Source organism: Scomber scombrus, chromosome 10 (genome assembly GCF_963691925.1).
Source record: "Scomber scombrus chromosome 10, fScoSco1.1, whole genome shotgun sequence".
Lineage (NCBI taxonomy): Eukaryota > Metazoa > Chordata > Actinopteri > Scombriformes > Scombridae > Scomber > Scomber scombrus.
This window is the reverse complement of record NC_084979.1, coordinates 19,831,691-19,855,444: the sequence shown is the minus strand read 5'-3', so window position 1 is coordinate 19,855,444 and position 23,754 is coordinate 19,831,691. Positions and strand designations below refer to the sequence as shown.

General features: G+C 40.7%; 2 protein-coding genes across 8 annotated transcripts in view; one reads left to right on the top strand and one right to left on the bottom strand.

Moving 5' to 3' along the window:
- dock3 (dedicator of cytokinesis 3) overlaps window positions 1–6,730 on the top strand; it is a 28,899-nt gene extending 22,169 nt beyond the window's left edge. For 3 of the 5 annotated variants that reach the window (XM_062426739.1, XM_062426735.1, XM_062426736.1), the window contains 8 exons: window positions 155–294; window positions 1,195–1,330; window positions 1,619–1,700; window positions 1,975–2,090; window positions 2,370–2,454; window positions 2,539–2,658; window positions 2,880–2,962; window positions 3,775–6,730. In XM_062426739.1, the coding sequence (XP_062282723.1) occupies window positions 155–294; window positions 1,195–1,330; window positions 1,619–1,700; window positions 1,975–2,090; window positions 2,370–2,454; window positions 2,539–2,658; window positions 2,880–2,962; window positions 3,775–4,389 (1,377 nt within the window). In that variant the 3' untranslated portion in view covers window positions 4,390–6,730. The remainder of the gene's footprint in view (window positions 1–154; window positions 295–1,194; window positions 1,331–1,618; window positions 1,701–1,974; window positions 2,091–2,369; window positions 2,455–2,538; window positions 2,659–2,879; window positions 2,963–3,774) is intronic. The other 2 variants (XM_062426738.1, XM_062426737.1) reach the window with 2 other exon arrangements.
- A 2,677-nt stretch (window positions 6,731–9,407) lies between these two features.
- pcbp4 (poly(rC) binding protein 4) overlaps window positions 9,408–23,754 on the bottom strand; it is a 45,878-nt gene continuing 31,531 nt past the window's right edge. For all 3 annotated transcript variants that reach the window (XM_062427299.1, XM_062427297.1, XM_062427298.1), the window contains exons 7-14: window positions 22,650–22,778; window positions 21,379–21,453; window positions 19,581–19,652; window positions 15,451–15,492; window positions 15,283–15,358; window positions 14,743–14,792; window positions 11,230–11,399; window positions 9,408–10,369 (exon numbers count right to left, since the gene is read on the bottom strand). In XM_062427299.1, the coding sequence (XP_062283283.1) occupies window positions 10,024–10,369; window positions 11,230–11,399; window positions 14,743–14,792; window positions 15,283–15,358; window positions 15,451–15,492; window positions 19,581–19,652; window positions 21,379–21,453; window positions 22,650–22,778 (960 nt within the window). In that variant the 3' untranslated portion in view covers window positions 9,408–10,023. The remainder of the gene's footprint in view (window positions 10,370–11,229; window positions 11,400–14,742; window positions 14,793–15,282; window positions 15,359–15,450; window positions 15,493–19,580; window positions 19,653–21,378; window positions 21,454–22,649; window positions 22,779–23,754) is intronic.

The following is a 23,754-nucleotide window of genomic DNA, read 5'->3' as shown; positions in this document are numbered from 1 at the left end:
ACATGTGGCTCAATGTTTCATGTTTCTGTTTGAGCAATTTCAGTGTTATTCTTGCTGACACACAGACACTTCTATACATTCAAGTGTGTGCAAAGGATGTTGCTGTATGTTTATGTGCAAATGTTTTAATGAGCAGTGTAAATATTCAGAGCAGTATATGGTTGGGACCCAGCAGGTTCCCGGTGTGGACCGTTTTGGACCTGCAGGCTGTCCAGGAGTCAACTCTCCCAGAGGCATCCTCTCCTCTCACAGCCACATGAGTCCAGAGAGTGTTCGGCTCATACACAGACACAGGTCCGTCACACACATGAGAGATCGCTGGCCTTTCACGGGGCTTACACAGAAAACACCGTCACACTTGAATTTCTTTTGTACAAACAGGGAAAATTTGCACGTCCCGAGTAAAGTTGCAGTCTCACCTGGTGATCCAGATTTATAAGATGACTATTATACACGGCTACTTTAATCAATATATTTCAGTCTAACGCTTCAATCACCCAATTTAGAGTTTGTTTGAATCTGAAATGCAGCAAAAACTATAACACAGCCTTTATTTAAAAGTGGAATTAGTCAAAATATCCTCTTTTCTGAAAGTAAAACATGAAATTTAGCTGCACTGGTTCTACTTGTAAACACTAGCAATGTCCCAGACTCAAAATTTGCATTGACTCAAATGGAGAGTCTCCGGTTTTAGCTTTAAGACTTATGTTTTAATGCTGCTGTTCATCATGTGTGATGTGAAAACACCAGATCCTCACAATCAGAGAAATAAGTGTGCATCCAGATATTATTTCAGTTATAAAATCAGTTACAAAATCACACTGGACAGTAGAGGAAGAGACAATAGAGACGCTGGTACGTGTCTGTTTAAACAGTTTAGCTGACTGGAGTTGAGAGCTTGGAGCAGAAAACACAGTTTATCTGTGTCATGCTGTCCTCTGCTTCCATCATCTCTCTCTGTTTCCATCACAGTTAAGTGTTTAAGTCATTAAGAGACAATAATCTGTAAAAGCTTACAGCGTGTCATGTTTACACCCTGCGTTACTCTGTGTATAATGATGTGGCTAAAAAACAAAAGGCAGCAATTTGTGTAACAAAATGTGAGTCAACTCGGGGGTTTCTTGACTGATGCAGCACTTATGAAAAGAGAAATAAATGTTTTCTCTTTTCACGAATACTGTCTCTGTCCTGCAGTCCTCTGAACCTGCAGGGTTCGATCCGTCACTCGTCCTCTTCCCTATCCTCTCACACATCGAGTGAGGCAGGAAACCTCGTCATAATGACAGACGGCCTGATGGGGGAGCACCCTGAGGAGGCAATGCACATGCAGGTAAGGCTTGAGATAAAAACACACTTGCAGGGATGTCGTGGAAATGATATGAATTGGTATCTCTCTCATAATGAACTGCAACTCACATAAAAACTGGCATTTTCAGGATGTAAAACATAATACTTCTATTGTAAACATAGCTGTAATTTTGAAAGAAATTGATACTAGTTTTCCATCTGTTCAATAAAATATAAAAGGCAGATACACCAAATACATTGAAGGTGTTTGCCATACCTTATCAGTGCTTTAATAGTTTTTGGTGTATTTAAAATATATTTTGTTTTGCAGCCAAGCCCCTCCTCCTCCAGCCTGAGCTCAATACGCTCCAACTCTTCCCAGATTATCAACTCTGCTCCCTCAAGTGCCAGAGGTAAGTAACGCAGCTGCAGAAAATCACACCTGAGACTGAAATGATAATCACACTAGCCTACCTTCACATTTATACACCTGTGAATATTATATGAGTATTTGGAATTTCTATTAATCACATATGCTTATAGAAACCATCTGTCTTACATATCTCATAAAGCATTGAAAATAGTAGAAAATGTAGAAAATAGTGGGTCATCTCTGTTACATATAAAGAAGTTGCTGCATGTAAAAAATGTTGAGTATTGAATTCTGTATGTCTCTTTGATGTCCAGGCTCTCCGTCCTTACCTGACAAGGCCAAACACAACCGGGAAGTGATGATACTGTTGCCGTCTCATCGTGAGAGGGCCAACAACTCCATGTACTACAACATGGCAGAGAATGGACAGGTACTGTAGGACAGATCAACTGTAATGTGTGTCAATGTGCAGAAAATACCAGACGTTAAATAGTTTATAAAGTTAGATTTAAATTAACGGGGGTTAAATGTTGGTTACGGGATTTTAATTTTAATTTTAGTGCCATACACCACACAGAGGAATCTGAGGACAAAAACATAATACCAACCTCACTGTTTGAAGCTTTCCGTAGAGTTTCTCATTAAAAAAAACACAACTTAATTAAAAGTTACTGATTTGTAATTGTATATTTTATTGTTGTTTTTACAGAACAACCACATGCAGCGTGCCTTACTTCAACAAGTTAGCCCCTGTAAGCCGTGTGCTGATCCTCACATGAATCTACCAGAGAAAGGTAACACGCAAACAAGGTGAAATGTACAATATTATGTACATGAGATGTTTGCAGTGTGTTGACATGTCCATTTATCTCTTCCAGTCTTTCCTAACGCTCCTAGCAGCTGGAGTCTGGATGGAGAGAACAGGGAGCAGGTGGCCTACATGCCAGCCACTGGAGGGGTAATCATGCCCCCTGTCCCACCCAGGTCTTTCCCGCCAGGTACTTCTGCCTGCACAGTCGGTCCACTTGAAATTGTCAACTCACTAATTAATCCGGCTTCCAGCTGCAGTGCTCTGTTGATTCTCAGTGATGTTATCCAAAATCTCAATCTGCAAAACCTCAGCTTGTAAAATACAGGCTGGCTTTTCAAGGCTATTCAAAACCTTTATTTGATTGAATTAATTATCTCCTCATATGAATCTCACTTCTTTTCTTTGTAGGACACTTTCTGATGCACTGTGATGCATATCACCACCAGAACAGCGACCCTCCCCCTGCCCTGCCCGTTCGTTCACTTCGAAAGGTACAGGCATCACAGAAACATCATTTTTTGTAATCAGATACCGAACGTTTGACTTCATGACTGATAAGATAAAATGCTAGACACAAACAGCTTTGTAACAACTTTTGTGTTTTAAAATGTTATGTGTTTCTCAATTTTGTACAGGAAGTAGCAATACATTTAGTCCTGGAACCTGTGTTATCACATTTCTTTGGATTGGACTGGTTATGTGCCATTATTTGATAGTTTTACTGTGTTACACTGAGTTTTGCACAGACTGCTTCAGTCCATAGTTGAGAATCGAACTGTACCCCTGTCTTTTACTCCTCCCAGTTCTCCCTTCTCTATTCCGTGTTCCTCTTTATTTCCATTTACACAAATACATTCATGATGGTATAATGCTGAGGCTCATTTTAGCTTTGGAAAACACATTTTGAATTTTCAAAATGAAATTTCCAGTCCATCGATGTGCTAACTCTGCATTCACATGCTAATCAGAAGTTCCTGTTTTCCAAATTGTTATCTCAGACACACTGTCTTCACTTAGAGTCAGTTCATTAAATATTCACTAGTGCAAGTCAAACACCTAATGACTGAGTGGAGATGCGTTTTTTTTTACTCCAGTTGTCAAGTCATAATTACAAAGCCCTCATATTCAAGTGCCTCAGTGTTTGAAATATGTCATGATGATGAAGTAGTTGTTGACTCTTCTGGCAGCATATGAGGGCTTGGTAAGTAGTGTTGAAATTCTGGGTTATTGTGAAAACACTGTTTACTCACTGTAGGTAAAGAGAAATACACCCATGAAACCAACTGTCTCTCTCTCTCTCTAGTCTCCTCTCCACCCAATTCCCGGCTCTCCCACCAGTCCTCAGTCAGCTTTGGGGGGCAGTAACTCCACCCTGTCAGGCAGCGCCAGCAGTGGTGTTTCCTCCCTGAGTGAGAGCAACTTTGGAGGCCAGTATCCAGATCCCGGCCCGATCAGGAACGATGCCTTGGAGCCTCTTCCTAGTCACCTGTGGTCCCCTCCTGAGGAGTACCTGGCTTCTCCCTACCTGCACATTCACTACGGCGGATCAGAAATTGACTCCATGGACCCGGTCCGCCCTTTCCACTACCGCAGCCCCACTTCACACCCGCACCCACACACTCACCCGCACCCTCATGCTCACGCCCACCCCGGGATGGACAGCCACTCCCACGGGCCGCCGCCTCATCACCATGCACCCACCCACGGTCCTCATCACATCCCCTATCGCAGGCCTCAGCCTCCAGCCGTCCCACCTAAACCCTACCTGAGAGAGGGCTGCATTCCAGAGGAGGAGCTGCAGCCTCAGCCCATCCCACTGCCCCGCAGGATCTTCCACTCCCCTCACGGCCACAGGGAGGACCAGGCTAAGCACGCCTGGGAGCAGTGCATCAATGAGGAGCACGAGGAGGCGCAGTGATGAGGAGTCTCCGGCTGTGTTTCAGTTAGAGCTTTCTTCTCCTTGTCTTCTTCCCTTCATTTGCACTGAGTTAAAGTTGCAGTAACAAAAAGGGTCCAATACGAAGCAGCTGAAGTGTGCTCAGTTGACCTTTCTCGTTCTGTTTTTTAATTTCAGTGCAAAAGAAGAGAAGAAAAGGACTGAACCTCGATGAATCTTCAGCACGAGGCACAATGTTCCGTCACTGCTCCGTGTGGCTTCTTAGATATTATTAAAAGAAAATTATCTGTTGAACATTAAAACAGATAACATTAACTTTGTTCAAAAATTGATATTGATTGTACACAATTGTACAACTCGTCTGTGAGCATGTTTTTTTCATTTTGAGAATAATACAACAACAGTTTTGTGAAATATGACAACCATGACCATAACTGACATGATCCCAGGTGCAGTATAAGCTCTGAACTCCCTTAATTTTGCTTGGTCATTTTCACAACACAAGGCAACTACAGAAGGTTATTATTCACAGTGAAGTGACTTCTCTGCTTTCAATGCTTCATATATATGAATCCTTATTTTGATAAATTTGCTACATTATAGTGTTTTCAAAAGCTTATGTCCATTATGTTTTTCAAAACACTGTTAAGTGCTCCTTAATAGTGAATCATATCAAATGCTGCACTCGTGTTGCTGCCGGGCAGTCATAAATGGCAGGTCTTTAAGGTTGGACTTGCAGCTCTCCTTTTGGACCGGCATCTCAAGGGACATGAACTTCAGTCACTGACAATTTCCCATCCGTACCAAGTGTATGGAAACCTACGTGAATGTATTCAGATGAGATGTTCTATTTGTATTGCACAAGTTGCAAACCTGGTTTTTGTTTAAGTGCTTTAAGTTCAGTGTATGTTGAAGAAGTCTCTATTTGTCTCTTCTGTTTGACAAAGATATCTTGAGAGGAATGAGAGCATTCGGCAGACTGAGGGGATTGGTGAAGGGAAACTGAGGACAATGACAGGCAGCTTTTAACAGACAGCTCCTAAAACCTGTCATGTTTCATGTTCATGTTGAATGAAGGCGGGATGGAACCAGGACTCTCCACTTCACACCTCAACCACTTGCTGGACACTGAAAACTTACACCAATACCATTCTTGCTCTCTATCTTTCTTCCTCCATCTTTTTTCTTCTCTGTTCGGTTGTCAGACTGTGTTAAGCAGTGAGGGCTGAACCTGGACAGCTGCAGTGGCATTGCGTTGCATCTGATGACACTGTCCAACCCCCCCACCCACTGAGTGGCCAGCGTAGAAGCCCACTTAGACCAGTTTGGAATTGCCTACCTGCCTTAAGTGCACTCAAATGCAGTTTGACCTCTCATCTGGACTGAAAAGCTCATTTAGCAGTGACAGCTGCTGCTCTCCTTTTCATTCTGTTCACTATACGCTCCCTGAAGGAAAAAGATATCTACTTATTGATGTTTTTGTATGGTTTCGTCCTGCTTTGGTTTCAGATTGTTGTTTGGTTTGTAGCGCTAATATTTCTTATTCTGCCTGCGGCTCTTTCTCAATCACCTTCTGTTATGTGAAAACTAATGATGTGTTTCAGAAGAACGCTGACTGAGAGAGAGGTTTGCTTTTTGTGGAGCAGAAGAACAGCGCTGTCTGCTGCGATGTAGTGGGTTGGAAGGATATAGCTAATATTTTAACAATTACTTGTTTTCCTGGTTGTTTTTTTGCAGGTGAATGCTTTGTGTTACTGTACATCAAGTTGTCAGCTGACTAGACAACATCTATTTTTGTATGTGAGATCATCAGTTGTGTGAACATATTTCAGAAACCGTACCGAGACAGAAGGTCCAGGTACTGCATAGGCTGCTGTACTTTGTATGGAGATAACCCTGATCTTAGATATATACAGTATGTGTGTATCTATTGTGAGTTTGATGGCACTGAGGATAACTGGTGACTGAAGTGATACCCAAAATATAGGTACAATAGAATTTTTCAATGTAAATTCTGTTATTGTACATACAGCAGTATTGTGAAATATTTTTGAGAATTATTGCAGACACCCCAAAAAGGTTTATTGTTGTTTTGTGTATATACATGTACTCCAGAGATCAATGTAATTGATAAATATCTATAATCAGTGTTTGAAAAAGGAAGAATTCATTAGACTGTGGCCGTCTCCACCGTTCTTGACTTTGAGTCTTCTCATATAAATACTTTATACACTTTTCAATGTGCTTTCCTGTACATATGGTGTTAGCATGATCAAACAGTGTTTGGTTGTAAAAGTGGTTTTCCTACTCCCATAACTGCTGTGGTATGGAATTCGTTAACGATGCCAAACATTAAAGACAATCTTTTATCAGCTCTAACTGTTCCTGCTTACCTTTTGCTTTGCTGTGATTGGTGGAGTAGTATATGGAGTCGACAGTAGAGGGCAACCTTTGTCATGAAAATATCAGACTCAAGACATCAAAGTGGTGATATGCAGACAGTTCTCACTCTGTTTGCACTAGTCTGAGAGTGGACGTGTACAGCTGCAATGATTAGCCGACTGGAAATTAATCAATAGCTAATTTGTAATAATAGCAAAAATTCTCTTGTTCCAGCTTCTTCAACACAAAAATGTTCTGTTTCTCTTCAACATAGAGCTGGGTGGCAAATTAAAGGAAAGACCTGTCCAGGCCTGAATGCTTGACCTCTACAGAGAGGAGATCCAGTGGCTCTGTTATGCTGTGGGGGGCATTTTGTTGCTATAGCTGGGTCCACTTGTCCCCTTAGAGGGAAGGGTCACTGCAAATCAATCCAAGGTTGTTCTGATCTTTATCCTATGATGAAACATTTCTATCCTGATGGGAGTGGTCTCTTCCAGGATTACAATGCCCCCATCCATAGGCCACAAGGGGTAACTAAATGGTTTGATGAGTATGAAAATGACCTCAATCATATTCTATGGCCTTCGCAATCACAAGATCTCACCCCAATTGAATACCTCCCTCCATAACCATTATCAAAACAATAAATGAGGGAATATCTTTTGGAAGAATAGCGTTCATCCCTCCTGTAGAGTTCAGAGACTGTAAAATCAATGCCAAGGAGCTATTCTAGTAGCACATGGTTGCCCAACAATTTACTAAGATATTTCATGTTGGCATTTTCTTTACTTTGTCACCCGTCTGTATATAACAGTCAATTGAATATTTTAAGATTCAAGACTGTTTGTTGTACAATATGAGAAAATTGAAGACATCACTATGGGCTCTAAATGCTATTTAGCACACTCAGAAATGATAAAAGGCATTTTTTCATTTCACTGAGAAAATGAAATCGATAATGAAAATAATTATTTGCTGCAGCCTAATGCACACTTGTGCTTTTAGTGTATGTGCCTTTGTGTGTGGATAGCAGCGTTTCACACAACCCCTGGGTCCGCCACAAATGCAAAAAGACAAACTTGTCAGTTGCAGTGACAGCTAAGGTCCCTGCTCTCTCCAGCTCAAGCTTCACTCTGTCACCAACACATTTCTTTGATATTCAAATTCAACATATTGTTTTGTTTGATGCTGAATTGGTAATGCAGACAGCGTTTAAGGGAAGCATTATTTGTTCACATATAGCAACAAATAACAAATATATGCAGGTGGTATAAGAGCAAATTTCATCAACATAAATCTTCTTTAAACATAAAAAACTTTATTTATTTTATTTTATTAGTTCATTTACGAGGCACAGTGAATATTAATAAACATATCTGTAAATATTCCAGAATAAGCCCAAAGGCTTGTTTTCATCTGTTGTCCCCGACCAGGTGTGAGTTGGCAGCCTAAAATCAAGAAACAGATTTAAAACAACTTCCCAGTAATACGTGATGATGTGTGGCCTACTAAAGGTGGCACAAGTGACTGATTGAGACTTGTAGTATCACTGTAAATCCTATGATTATACCTTAAAGGCTAGTTGGAAATATCTGTCCTGTTTGAAAATATGACATACAGTGAAAATAATCATCAAATCAGAATTGGTTTATGGATAATCTGTTTATTTTCCTTTATTCAGTGTTTAAAGTCCTGCTTATTGTTGGATTTAGTAGATGAGGATTCATGGGAAGTGTAAAAAGAAGAGGATAAAAAGAATGGTGCAAAAATGCATGATGTAACAATAAATTCAGGTTTTTAAAGATAGATAGATGGATAGATGGATAGATGAATGGATGGATAGATAAATCGATTGATAGAAAAAGAAAAGGCCTTCCATGCTAAAACACCAGAAAATAAAATCAAATGCTCAAGGCTCCTCTGTATTATATTCCAGCCTTGCCACTCAGCTGAATAACACTGAAGCCGCAAACGTGGGTTGTGTCTGTTTGAAAGTGAATGTCTTTGGTAACAATGAGGACTCGCTGTGTCTCACATACCCATGACGCAGTCACTCACAAAAAAATAGAAGCGTTAAGATGAAAGGATCCTAGCTGCCTCTCCAGAGGATGATGATGCTGCAGTGCATGCTGATGCAGATACTGAATTTTATTCTTTACAACATCACCGTGGCTCTGCTAAATTTTTTCCAGTTGTCTTTCTTTGTGCCCTTTAAACTCCTCTGTCTTGAAGTCGAACTGTGTTGTGTCTTACGGGACTTAGAGTGAGCGTAATCAGTGTAATAATGAGCTTTCCATATGATGCAGTGCGTGATTCTGTGTCTGTCTTTGTTTGCGAATACCTGCATGTATGTCAATGCGCTGTTCTCTTCTGGGGTTGCGCTATCTCATTCTGCAGTTATTGTTTGGGGCACAAGAGCACAATGATGTGAAAAGCATCTCTCATAAACTCTGGCAGGTGGAATGACAAGTCGCCACCTACCCAGTGTTTGGAAGTAAACAAAAATAACCTGGATCTAGCATCACGTCTGTTTATTCCTGAATGTGTGTTCCTGTGCCGCTGCAATAGTTTGACACTGATTTGGTTCAAATGCTGCTTCTCTTGGCAAAGATATGGGAGGGGGGAATAAGAGCTAAGACACAAAAACATCAGCCATGTCAGGAAACAAAGACTTTTAATAAATGAAACAATACTAATAAATAAAGATTAAACGAGTACACAATCCAAATAAAATCCAACAAAATGAACATAACACTGAACAGTAAAGTACAGTAACATAGCACAGATTATTAAAAAAATCAAAATTCCCCCCAGACATTTACAAATTTTCTTAAAAACTTCAAGAGCCAAACATAGACATTGTATAAAAGCATCATACAGTAGAGCATTTGTCATCTGAGTATAACTTACAAATTTATTGAAGGATAAATACTTGTAGCTGATCTCCAACTTGAGATACACATGTATAAACTATCATTTAAACATGTGTCTCTCAGGTGAGGTTCCAGCCCCTTTTTCAGGGATCAATAACAGTGATGAGGTGACAATGAAAGCGGCCCACCAATTCATGGGAAACTCAAAAATGATCTATATCCGTAAATAATTCTAACTGCTTTGTCCACATCTCCATTGGTCTCTTCTCTGTTGGTGCATCATAGAATAAAAGTCAAGAGCATCTATGCCAGCGGATATGGCTACATCAGGCATTTGTGGAAGAACACGGCACAGCTGTCCTTCATCTGACTCTCCAGACATGGAGACGCAGAGGCTGCATCAGTAGGGAGCGAACTTCTGTCTCTCTGGCTTTTTGATGCAGTTGGCTGAGGAGATTTTGGCAGTGTAGGCAGCCAGAGTGGTATGGGAGGGGGCTGCAGAGACGGCCACGGTGGGACCGGGGCTGGACAGAGTCAGAAAGGGGACGGACTTCACCCCTAGCAGGCCGGAGAGGGGCATGGCACCATACGGGGCGCCCAGCATATGAGCTGGAGTCAGGGTGCCCATGGTGGCCAGGGTGGGTGCAGGGGAGGCAGCTGGGGAGGCCTGCTGGGTGAAGGCCATGTTGAGGTCGACCGGAGTTGCCATGGTGGCTGCCTGTGCCGTGGATTTGGCTGTCTCTAAACTATGAGGGCAAAGATAGGAGGAGGGAGGAGAGGGAGACATGGAGAGGACAGGGAATGAAGATTAGAGGATTATATTGTTGCTGCAACACTGGTTGACGTTTCTGGAAATTGATCAAAAAGATGCCAGAGCTATATATCAGTTACACTTCAAAAACAATAGGGCTCATACATTGTACTTTTCTTAACTGAATGTAGTGTGCTAAGCTACTGTTAGAATCACTCCAACTGTGTTTAAACCAGATATAAACAAACAAGACTTTGGACTAGCACTAACAGGTCTTACTAGTGCTTTAATGATTGTTCTCCCACATTGGAGGAGTCAAACAAAAACTGACTTTAGTGAATAGTTCAAATTAATGATGGACATTGCCTCTTTTGAATCTCTAATTGCAAGGCCTAATACTTACTAAGGAACATTTTATGAAATATGGTCTTATTTTATAGTTTATATAAAGAAAGAAACATAATAAGGAGTAAATATTCCAATTCTATTATTTTATTTTGTATTACCTGTTTTTATGTGCACACATTTGTTCTGTTACTATTTAGTGGAAGATTTTCTCTTGTGCTGAATTATCAAATTCTTTATAGTAAATGGTAGTACGTGAATTGAAAAAAAAAAGCTGCACAACAAATACCAAATTCCAACAAGGCACTGCTACTATGTGTAGTACACTACAACCCTGCTTTTACTCATTCCCTTGAGGCCAATTACCACCAGCACAAGGACATACCTCATTATCACTTATCACTCTATAGCATAACCTTTGACCCTTTTAAAGCAATGCATTTCGCCCAGGCTTGCATTTGCAGCGATTCATTAGATGGCTGAGCATACACACCAGCTCTTAGCTCTTACCAGGAGGTAATGAGGTACTGGGCCAAGTTGATGCTGACTGGTGTTCCTGTGATGGTAACATGACGGTCACTGGTCCCGTCTAGCTGGCTGCCGATCTTGATTTGGGCTCCTGACACCTGCCTGATCTCGTTGATCTTAGTACCCTGGCGGCCGATGATTGAGCCTATCAGCTGCAAAAGAATAGAAACAAGATACATTGGTCAATTGATGGAAAGATGAATGACTGTGTAGATTTACTGAAAAGAACAGTGGACATTATTAGGAAAAGGTTCAATAAATCATTGGACTGCGAGCAGCCTCTCATTGTTGGATATGTTATGCTGATGAAAGTGATTCGAAAAGGGAAAAAGCAAAACGCAAAAAAAAAAATCCTGTACAGTGCTGTTGAGCTGACCTAATGTGGACCACTTCAAATATTGCAATTACATTGTTTGTCTTCAGTGGATTGGTCATCCATCATGCATGTCAAAAGCACTTTTTTTTCTCTGAGTCTCACTTAATTGCTACTGCTTGTGCACCGGTAAAAGAGGCGAGAGAAGGCACATTTGCGTCTCATTAATCTGAGTGGCTAAAAGGTTATTGATTTCTCAGAGTGGTGATGACTTCCCAAACAAATCACTTCCCAAACACATGCCAACAAGATGCATCTCTGTGCTAATGGAAAACATAATGGAAAAATAACTCAAATATATAATATACTGTCCCTTCAGTTTGAGTGTTGCTTCTGTTGATAGTAGATTAGACAATGACGTGAGTTTTATTGCATTACAAAATACATTATCACTTTTGTTCTGTTTTCATTACTCAACCTGGACTCCTGCCTATTAGCCACAATAGATATTCAACAGACCCAGAATTTAGGGCTGCGTATCAACTAAAGTGCAGGGTGTCAGGGCTCAATGACAGGATATATGGTGAGGGAGACATATGGTGATGAAGTACTTGTAGTATGTGTGTGTGCTGGCTGCTTAGCAGCAGCTGACGCACAGGTAGAAATACACAAACACACGCAACAGTATTTGTGCCCATGCATTTCACATTCCTTTCCTGAGAAGTAAGCAGCCTGTTCTACAATGTCTGATTCGTCACACAGTGACCTGGTTGGTCTGCCTGGCTATTATTGGCTCAGAAGTTTATTCAGGGGGGCAGACACACAGAGCACAGCCAGCCTAAAAAGAACAACTCTAGAGACAATGACCACTACAGACCTCAAATCACAGATAACGTCGCTCCCCCACTGGGACTAAGAATCTCCACTGGACTCTGGCCTTTTACACCAGCTGTCAATAGATACCAGCTGTCAACAGCTCGCCCGCTTTGGTGTGCATGACCTCAGACAGGCATTCCTGTGTGAACAACCTTAAAAAAACCCTGAAAAATGCAACTAAGCAAACGAGAGCTAAATAAATGACACAGAAGACAGCACAGGTATGCTCACTGTAGTGGTTATTTTTACAAAGCATTCATACAACATGATAATGTTGCACAGTGTTCTTGGTCCTCAGTTCTAAGTGGCCTATATATTGTTGACTTCCTGCTGAGACAGTCATTTAAAAGGACACAGGAAGAGGGATGGGATGGTGAGGATGCAGCCATTTTTCTTCTGGCTAAATCTTCCTTGCGCTGGAGTACAGTATACTGCTGACTGGTGTGTAAGCAGTTTCTGAATCCATCTGTGTGTGTATGTGTGCACAAGTCTCCTTCAGTGTGCAGTATGTGAGCACAGAGTGGGATTGTATGGCCGGAGTGTGGCCAGCCCTGGGGTGTGGGGGTATAGGGCTGAGGCTCAGTCATGGCTATAAGTCCTCTCTTCTGGAACAATGGCTGGAGCTTACAGCTGTCCCTGTCACGTATAGCACTAGACTCCCTCATTCCTCTGATGCATTGTACTGCTCGACATGTGGGGGTTTACTTGAGGGGAGGAAAAGCCTTCAGGCATTTTAAAAATGTTGCTGAAGGGTTGTGAGTATATCCTGTACAGTACAGTGCAACCTTGGATCTAATTCTTGTTTGTCTTCTTTTTATTGTACAACAAAGACAGTAGTGACAGAGTGAAAATGTATTTTATTGTCTGAAAATTGCTGCTTTTTTTCTTTGATTATACTTGAGGTATAATTAAAGGGTTTTTTTGTACTGCAAATTTGACAGTAAAGGGTATTTTCAGATCTATCATGGTTTGGACTAGAATTCCTAAACCATTTAAAATGATAAGGGTGGCAATGTTTACTGTTGTTAACAAATACCTCGAAGAGACTAAAACCAACTGCTAACAAGTACTGCCGGTGTAGCCAAAGCTTGATATAATACATTCCAGTGCAATACAGCCCCATTTCTGTCCAAAAAACAATTTAAAACACATCAGTGAGCCACCGCGTTGCACACGGTGACATTTTCCTTAATTACCAAGAACATGGGCACTGTCATTTTGAGTCAATCACACATGCACCATCCTGCTGTTTTAAATACTGACTAGCACATATTAAGTTAACTGTGAAAATAGTCCTTGGCAAAAGCACAATTTTAGCAACGTTTGCTAAAAAGTGCAGTGCCTAGCTGTCTTTGCCTTATTTTAAAACTGAAACTATAAATCTGTGACCCACTTTTCAAAGATTTATGTCTTCAGTACGATCGAATAAGCTCTAGACTGAGAGCCACAGACAGCATTAAAAATGTCCGGAAATATTGAGAGTTGTACCAGTGCAATGTTGATTTTGGCTTTTTCATAAGATTAATTGACAATTAAAAAAATCACCAGCCTCGTGCTTTAATCTTCTTAGTAACATTTCATTCTTTTGAATGACCGTGGTTCTGTTATCATACTAGATATAAAATCTGCAAATGAGATTGTAATTTATTAATGGCTTCATTACGAATTTTACTTTAGAAATGAGCTCGCTTTCTCTCTTATTTGTCTAAATGAGATTCAAAAATAAGCTAATTACTACCATTAATAACCAGAGCTCACAGCCAAAAGTTCTCTGACAAAACCATCAAAACCCATTACTAAAGTAATCATCTGAAAGGAGAATCTCAGCATTGTGATTTCTACACTCAGATTGGAGAGACATTTCATCAAACCCTCGCAGAGGCTAAGTGAAGAGGGAAAGGATCTTAGTCTCTTTCCTTATTGGCTGTTTTGACAGCAGACAGTGTCTAAGTAGGTCAGGGAACATGAGAGGATTTACTGCGCACTCACGGGAGTCACTCTAAGACACTGCAACTGCAGCCCAGACAATAATGCAAAAGGATCCATATCAGCTGAAAATCCCTTTAACCTTGGGTTAGTCTGAGGTTAGAATAATGAGGATAATTAGTAAGTTGCCAATATGTCTCCCATCTCTTTTGAAGTTACACCAGACGTCTTTGCTGTTGGAGCTACCGCATCTAAAGTCACCTGCTCCGGAGCTGTGTACATGTGAGACGAGTACTGACTTCCTGTTGTTTTTCTTGCTGCTCAGATGGGAAAATTCGAACAATATAAAGAATAAGAAGTTATGAGTTGCTTCTCCTTACATCATTGGGAATAAGCAGCTCCTGAGATGTCTGAGAGTTTGAGTCCATCCCTGATGAGAGAGAAAACAGGCATCAACAGAATAAAATTGACACATCAGACATTTTAGCATTCATTCAGCTGCTTTAGGTACAGAAGGCACCATTGCCCTGCTGGAAAAGCCCTTTCAGTACAGAGCTGCAAGCTATAGTAAAGCATTAATATAATTTCCATTTTAATGGACTGATGTTTAACATGGCCCTCATTCTTTTCTTTCTCCGAGTTCTCTAACTCTGCTGAACATATCATTTCACATAATAGTTTTTCGCTCAGACTGGGAGATATGAGAGCTGTAAAGCCTCTTCTCCTCCTTCTGCTCTGACACAAGCACATAATCAGTGCAGCTAATGACATCCAGACTATACCTATCATGCCTAATGGCAGGTTGAAAATCTATGACAAGTTACAGATGGAGGAGTGATGCAAACACAAGACTCTACAAGCTGCTCATCTTATTTAAGAGAAATTGTATAATTGTGTAATTACTGTTACACTGTACATACCAGGTATGATAGTCGAAGCAGGCTGGGCAATTGGACTCAGGCCTTGCTGCATTGAAAGCTGATGTAGCTTGGCCAGCTGTAATGCAGAGAGGAAGATTGTGATGCAGTATGCACTAAACCATGAGATCTGCTCATGTTATATTAAATTATTTCCGTAAATGGTCGTACCTCTGAGTGTGGAATGCCATATTGGTTTTGCAAAGTGTAGGCCTGAAAGAGAGCATCCTGCATTAGGTAAATTACAGCAATAAAACTTCACACACTGGCTATAAATCTGCAGCCTCTTAATGGAAGTGGCTTCACTGTCAATACATGCCTATTTTTCAGAATAAGTGAAACGCATGTTTATAGTTAAGTTCTGAACTTTATGCTTATACAGAAGAGAGGCGTTGAACAGAAAAATATATTTTCTAACTTGTCTCTTGCGTTGTCCAGAAATGCTGTTGATAGTTTTGGCATTATTTGTAGAGGTTTTGAAATATCCGTCTCTGAGATTTCTGCCTCCACCCAATACAGTGGAGTTGAATTAAATGTTTTTTGCGGTCTCACACCATTAAAAATGATATATAAAAAATTCAGCTGGAACATTTCTGTCCAGACACAGTGACCTCAATATGAACTGTTTTTATGGGGACTATTTTGTTGATACAAAATACATATGTGGCTGTTGGATTTGTGTTATATTGGCATCAACTATACTAACAGATCCCAATTATGTATGCATAGAAATAAAACATAAGAATTGTAAAATTCACTTCTCTTTCTTTGTACCATATTGAAACCCGATATGTGGAAGTGTACTGAAGTGGTAAGCCTTCCCTTTGCCATAAACTGGGCTTGCATAATTGATGAAAGTAACAAAATGGACATTTTTCATATGTCACATCGGCTGTGCTTGAACAAACACTCATTTTGTTTGACATACAGTCATTCATAGAAAATATGTTTCTTATGTGGAGTTGCTATAACAAACTGTTAGAGAACCTGTAAAACTCCAGTAGCAGAAATCCAAATACATTATATGAGATTTGTGAGGGGTGGTGCAGAGTAAAAAAGTGCTGCCAACACCAATCACATATATGGAGCAAATGAAAATCAATTTTAATTAATTATGTTTTACAGCTGGGAACCAAGCCACTGGAGATGCACAAGCCAGTGCATTCTTAGTGCTGGTCCCAAATGATAAATGGGGAGGGCTGTGTAAGGAAGGGCATCAGGCATAAAATCATATATGTGGATCACAAATCAGTTTTCTATATTGGATTGGTTGGGGCCTGGGTTTAGTACTGGGTCATCAGCACTGGTAGTGCTGATGACCAGTAACTTGCCAGTGGACAAAATGCTACTGTTGGGAAAGGGGGAAAGGGAGAAAAAGAGGGAAAAGGCATGTCAGGAGGCAGCAGGAGAGGAGGAAGAGTAGGAGTGTGGAGGTGAGAGTCAGAACTTTGGATGTCGGCACTATGACTAATGGTAATGGGAGAGAGCTGGTTGATATGATGGAGAGAAGGAAGGTAAATATACTATATATGCAAGAGACCAGGTGGGGGTGGACTTAGACCATGAGCATTAGAGCTGGGTTTAAACTGTTCTACCATGGTAATGATGGGGGAGAAATGGGGTGGGGTTAATCCTGAAGGAAAAGTGTGTCCAGAGTGGGTTGGAGGTAAAGAGAGTGTTGGACAGAGTGATACGTATGAAGCTGGAAATTAAAGGTGTGATGATGAATGTTGTCATTGCATATGCCTGAGAAGTTGGGTGTGAGATGGAAAAGAAAGAAGAATTCTGTAGTGAATTGGATGAAGTGGTGGAGAGTGTACCCAAAGAGGAGAGAGGGGTAATTGGAGCAGATGTCAATGGGCATGTTAGTGAAGGGAAAAGAGAGGATGAGGAGGTGATGGACAGGTATGGTGTAAAGGAGAGGAATGTGAAAGGACAGATTGTTGTGGATTTTGCAAAATGGCTGAATATGTATTTCAAAAACAGCAAGGAGCACAGGGTTGTGTTTAAGAGTGGAGGAAGGTGCACACAGGTGGACTATGTCTTATGCAAGAGGTGCAATCTGACAGAGATTGGAAACTCCCCTGCAAAATGTTGGCAGGGGACAACGTAGCTAGGTAGTGTTAGATGCTGGTCTGTAGAATGACTTTGAAGACCAAGAAGAGGAAAAGGATGAAGGCAGAGTCAAAGATCAAATGGTGGAAGCTGAAGAAGGAAGACAGTTGGGTGGAGTTCAGGGAGGAGTTAAGACAGGTACTGGGTGGTAGTGAAAAGCAGCCGGTTAACTACTGCAGAGGTGGTGAGGGAGACAGCTAGGAAGGTACCTGGTGTGTCATCTGGCCAGAGGAAGAAAGACTAGGAAACTTGGTACTGGAATGAGAAAGTACAGGAAAGTATACGGAGGAAGAGGTTGGTGAAGAAGAAGCAGGATAGCCAGAAAGATGAAGAAAGTAGACAGCAGTATAGCGTGAGGTGAAAAGAGAGGTGCTGAAGTCTAGGGAAAAGGTGAATGGCGAGTTTTTGGACACAAAGGTAGGTGAAAAGGACTTGTACTGATTAGCTAAACAGAAAGACCAAGTTCTTGGACGTGCAGCAGGTTAGGGAGTTCAGAGGCTGATGAATGAAGAAAATGAGAGAGGGAGAGAGAGAGGGTTGGATGATGTGGGGATAGTGAATCAGGAAGTGCAGTCGATTGACAAGGAGGAAGGGAGGGCAGCTATGAAGATGATGAAGTGGAAAGACGGCTCCAGATGAGTTTAGGAGGGATGGCAGTGGAGTTATTAACTAGATTGTTTAACACAGTCTTGGAAAGTGATGGGATGTTTGAGGACTGGAGAAGTGTACTTCGAAGCTCAAATATATCAAAACCAGAGCAAATAAAGGCAGAACTATTTGCATGGATTGATACCATGATACTTCATGTGAGTGAAAATATTTTGGGGATTTTTTTAAGCATGTATTACTTGCAAATAGATCCAGACTTTTTTATCTTCAAAAACACCTTAAGGTATCCTGGACTTGCTGCATGTAAAACTGAGTAAGCACTACAGTATATATCTCTTAATTTTTCTTAGTTCCTTTTTCGTGCTGCAACACATTTTCTGTGCCTCTTGGCATGCAGCAGTGTAAATCTGAGTGTGGAGGCTGCTGATCTAACATGGTTAGGATTTATTTATGTTAAATACTAACATATAATCAGTGTGCAGAACACACACACATCTTTCATGTCCAGGTGTTGAGTCCAAAAATCACAGTATATACACTCTGCTTTACAAGGAATGCAATGCTTTAAAATGCTACCTTTTGAAATATTTGCCTTTATTACATTTTGAAAGAGTAAGAGCAATGCTTTAAACCCAAACTGACCTTTAATATTTTACCTTTGCAAGGCCAAGTCTTTAATGTTATGACTCTTCCATTTTCTTTCTCATTTATTTTAATTTCTCACATCACCCTCATCTCTACCTGCAATATCTCCCTCACCCCCACCCATTGTCTTAAATAATGCACGCTCACATATGTTAACACCCTTTGGTCTCTCCACACACTGATACTCAACTTATTTATCTTTCTATCTATATGCAGCACCTCACTCTGTCCTGTAATTAGTGAGGGTGGTGTCTGTGCAGCCCTCCCTCATTATAGTTATGGTCAGACCAGACAGCACTTAGCTTAACTCAATTCTGACTGACGCCAGCAGTCTGGCTACCATTACTAGTCCATCCTATATGGTCATAAACAGGAGACGAGATCTCGCCCTTAAAATGCATCAGTACATTAGAGCTGTGTTTATACAGCAAAGCACAAAAACACCAAAACTTAGTAGCAATAATCCTGTCATTTATACCATGAGTGATCTCAATCGTTAACTCTATACTTCATTACCCAAAATGAAATGTTCTTTTTTCCCCCCTAAAATTGATTTGCCATTGTGACAGTATCTGCTATTGCTGTCATGGGAGGAATAATCCTAAAGCTAAAATGTTTCTGGTGCAGAGTGAGGCAGGACTAAAAAAGAGACGGCAGAGGAGCTGTGGCTGTGTGGTGTGTGATGGCATCATGTTTCAGGAGGGGTTATAGCTCTTATGACAGGCTGGAACAATAGCTGCAGCTTACGTTCAGCTGTTGTTTTTAATGCCTCATGCCAGATGATGGACTGTGTAAATTTGGACATACCACACATAACCCCTGCTCTCACTCACTGCTCAGCTCCTTGTGCAACATTTGAAAAATATGTGAGCTGATTTTAAGAGACATGTTTATATTCATGTGAATGATTCTCCTGTTAAGATGATCCCTACCTGCTGGAGGTCCAAGCCACCCTGGGCAACTGAGTACATAGGGTGTGGTGCATATTCTGATGCCTCATACACCTACAAACACACAGTAAAGCACATAAGTGGAAATACGTACCTCATTACTAACATATCTTCAAAGTTCAGACATTCAAAGACAGTCATTATTTTTGCATTGGGAAGAATGATTAGTGAGAGCAAATATGCACCAGCTAGCTGAAACCTTTCACGGTAAATTTGACTCCAATACTGAGTGAAAATGTCCAATGTAATTTTTTTTTTCGGGGCTTTTGCTACACATTAAATTTGGTCTGAGTTGAGTTCTCGAGGCAGCATTTCTAACACTTTAACACACCTAACAGGTTTATAGGCTATGACTCATCCGCCGACCATTTCCCACTTCACTTCATTTTCTCCTCTAACAAATTATACAAACATATCACTGTGCAGCCTTCATTATAGCCATCTCCTGGTGACCAGAACCTCGCCCCGGGTTTAATTTGATAGCTTATTATGAGGAATATCAAAAACACAAAGCCATCCCACAAATTGACAAGAGTCTGAGGCAACACAAACTGTGTCACAACTGCTGACAGCTATGCAGAATATCTGGCTGCTGCTGTAGCCAGAGGAGACGGCAGGTCTCCAGTCTCACTTGCTAATCTTGTGACTTGCTCCATGGGAGGGTGGATATCTGTCCCTTCCCGAACAGCAACATCTATACACAGCCAGTCAACCAACCCTCACACACACACACACACACACACACACACACACACACACACACACACACACACACACACACACACACACACACACACACACACACATCCCACCCTTTCCCCGAACCGGAGCCTGCACACAAGTCTTGGGTGAGCCTGGTCTCAGTTTGTGCTTCTCATGTCTTGTCGTTACATTTCAGTCACAGTTGAGAACATCTGATTCTCCAGCAGATAAACTCTACCTGCCAATCACTGAAAAACCCAGAAGGTCATTTAACAACATTTATCACTGTTCTGAAGGTATTCCCAGAATCCTCAAAGACTATTTCTTCTAACTGTCTGGATGAAAAAAAACACTTTGTCTGCTGCACAATAATAAAAAAAAAATTCAAGTTGGGGCTGTATTTCTAAGTCCGGATAGTCAGAAATGACATATTCCTATTTTATAATGAAATATGAACATATTATTTTTTTTATATATTGGACTGGCTATGGACTTTATGGTCAAAATAGTCTAGTAAACTGGCAGTAATGTTAACTGGGAAATTGGGATTATCAGATAACTAAACTGTTTTATGTTCTCTACGCCCATGTCATTTTTGTAAACCACTAATAGTATATAGGAAATTAGTAACATAATTAGACCAAACCAAACAAAACCATGAACGGCACATTTCCTTTCACCTTTAAATCAGATTCTGTTGTTCTGAAATATACAAGTTAAACTTTGTTCTTTGAATTTTTAGACACAAAAGGCATGAATTTCTGCAATATCACCAGTGAATATTCTATATTTATCTGTTTTCTCCAGTAAAAATCTTTTCATGTTGCGCTCAACATTAGGTTTTACTGTTTGAATTAATCTCACTGTTGATCTGAACTGTGATAGCCTCGCTAGTTTGAAAGCACTTCTATTGTTCCTACATCAAACAGATTTATTTAACTTCCGCTCATTCAAGATCCACATTTCCCCCCCCGAGTCTAACTCTAATCCCCTGTAAATTAAGCATGCATGCCCCTAGAGGGGGGTTCACCCCACAGATTGAGAACCACTCTTGTCTGGTAAAATCCCACTCTCTCACCTGATTTCCTGCGATTAGGAGGGCAGCTGGTGAGGGGCTCGGTCGATAAGGGATGGTAGCACCCTTCGGAGGAGACTTAGGATTCAAAAAACAGGACAAGGGTTCAGAGGTTGCAAATTAGAAAAATCCCACACAAACGTGAATAATCTCTACAAACATTATTCGGCATTTCTGTCAACGAGTGCGGCCCTAAGTGCAAAAGGTGTTGAACTCTCTGGTACATTATCATACAGTAACTGTTAATGATGTACTAAACTGCTAGTGACACTGACATTACTCCCTCCCTTGTTTTTCTTTTGATGACATTAGTAATTCATTGAATAATTGAAGTAGTGTAGTGAGAGCTCTTTGTGGATAATAGCTCTGTGCTTGAGTTTGCATCTGGGCTCTGGGCTCTGCAGTGGTTTGCCCTCTGGATAAATCGGGCATCCACTGACAGGGAGATAAAATTCTTCAAACACCAGTAAGTAAAGGAGCTTATGCAGTGTACATGACACTGTATATCTTATCGAATAGCTGCAGTGTTGGGGATACTGTTTTTTGGGTTTAAAATGTAGAGCATCTTTTCTGCGGGATCAGTCACAGCAAATTCTTTGTATAACTTTGCATAATTTAAATCTTGGAGCCAAAAGCAAGAAGCCGCTGGTACAGAATCCTAATGAAACTTGCTTTGAAGAAAGCCCTGGAAAACTGGATCAAACTAGCAATTAGTCAGTCAGGTCCAGCTGCAATGCTAAAACAAAAAGGACTTGTGCACTTCCATGAACACACAGGGAGAAACTGTGCTTGCGGTTGTTTTTCTCTCATCTCCTCAGTTTTCTCAAGAGAGCTGTTGTCTAAAGGTGGACAGATTTCGCTGCAGGCCAGTTTGTTTTCTGTTAGCAGCTTACTGTCCTCTCCAACAATACTGAGCTTTGACCTTTGAGCTGCACCTTTTGACTCTATCCAATGTCTTGTCTGGCAGATTACAATACATAAGGTCCAAGGAATAAAGAAACTGCATCATTTCTTGGTATTTCACATGTTCTAGATGTTCAGCAACACTCTGAATCTAGTCAACTTCCGGGCAACACTGTCACTGTCAAACAAAGAAGACTAAGGAAACCTACTAATAATGCAATAACTTCTGCTACAGTGGAAAAGACAATAACTGCATACTGGTGAAATGAAAACATGCATATCAACGCCATTTCCTTTGTGTAGCTGTAGCAGAAGAGCTCTGACAAAATGTCAGCTAGGCACAGTAAAGACAGGAATAGTACACTTCCTACCTCCAAGATTACTGTGCAGATGAGCTTGACACACTGGATTACAGAGTCCTGATTCCCAGATATTGTCACCCCTCGCTCAGTAGAGTTGGGCAGCAAATCTCCTGCCACCTGTATCTGAGCTCCGGTGCTCTGAAAATAATAGGGTTTTTAAAAAAAGAAAAAAGATCAGTGTGATTCTGATGATAACACAAGTTGTGATTACTCTGCTATGCCTTCTTTGCGTGCCCCCTCCTGGTTTTGCTGACCTTAAAGTTTAACGTCATGTCCTGTCAGATTAGAGATAAATTAAGTCATTAATCAGAAGATTGTATAGTTAACCTGATACATCCCAAATAAAGCATGTATGCAGGCAAGGAGTAAGTTAAAACATAAATGCTCATTTCAAGCTCTATATTTTTGTTTTTGGACTCCACTAGAGTAATATTTCATGATTTGCAGTTCAAAAAAACAATTTATTATTTATTTATCTTAGATTTTATGTGCGATAAATATCTTATAATCTTATACCCTTTATGCATCACCTCAGTTCAACGTCTGTCTCTTAACAGGCTGTTGTAGCTGCTGTCTCTTTAAGGCACCCTTCCCTATAAGCCCACTTTGTTCTGATTGGCCAGCTTTATGTATCAGAGTTGTGTTAAGTTACTGCTGATGCAAACCCAACTTTTTCTGTGTTACAGCTTAAATATAAAAGCTTTCAAATGACTAAATAATGGGAGACTTTTGTTGTGAAGGGAGTGAGGGGGTGCTAAAAACAGTTAACACAACAGCATATGGAGATATTTGGGGCTCTTTGTTTATCACATCAGTTAGAAATAACGACTCCCAAAACAATGGAAGAATGCCATAATGTTAGCGGAATTTGCGCGCTGTGCATGGAGCAAATGACCATATAAAAAAGAAATCTGTCATGAGTCAACATCGGCTCAGGCTTAAAGTCGAAGAAAATGTTGGAAATGATGCGTTGAGAGTCGTCTGAAGCCGGTGCTTTTTGCTCACAGGTATTACTACTACATACATTACTTGACTACTTCTAACTTTTAACATAAACATTTAAAAATGTAATATTATATGACTAAAAATTAAGGACGAGCATGCTAGATCCCCT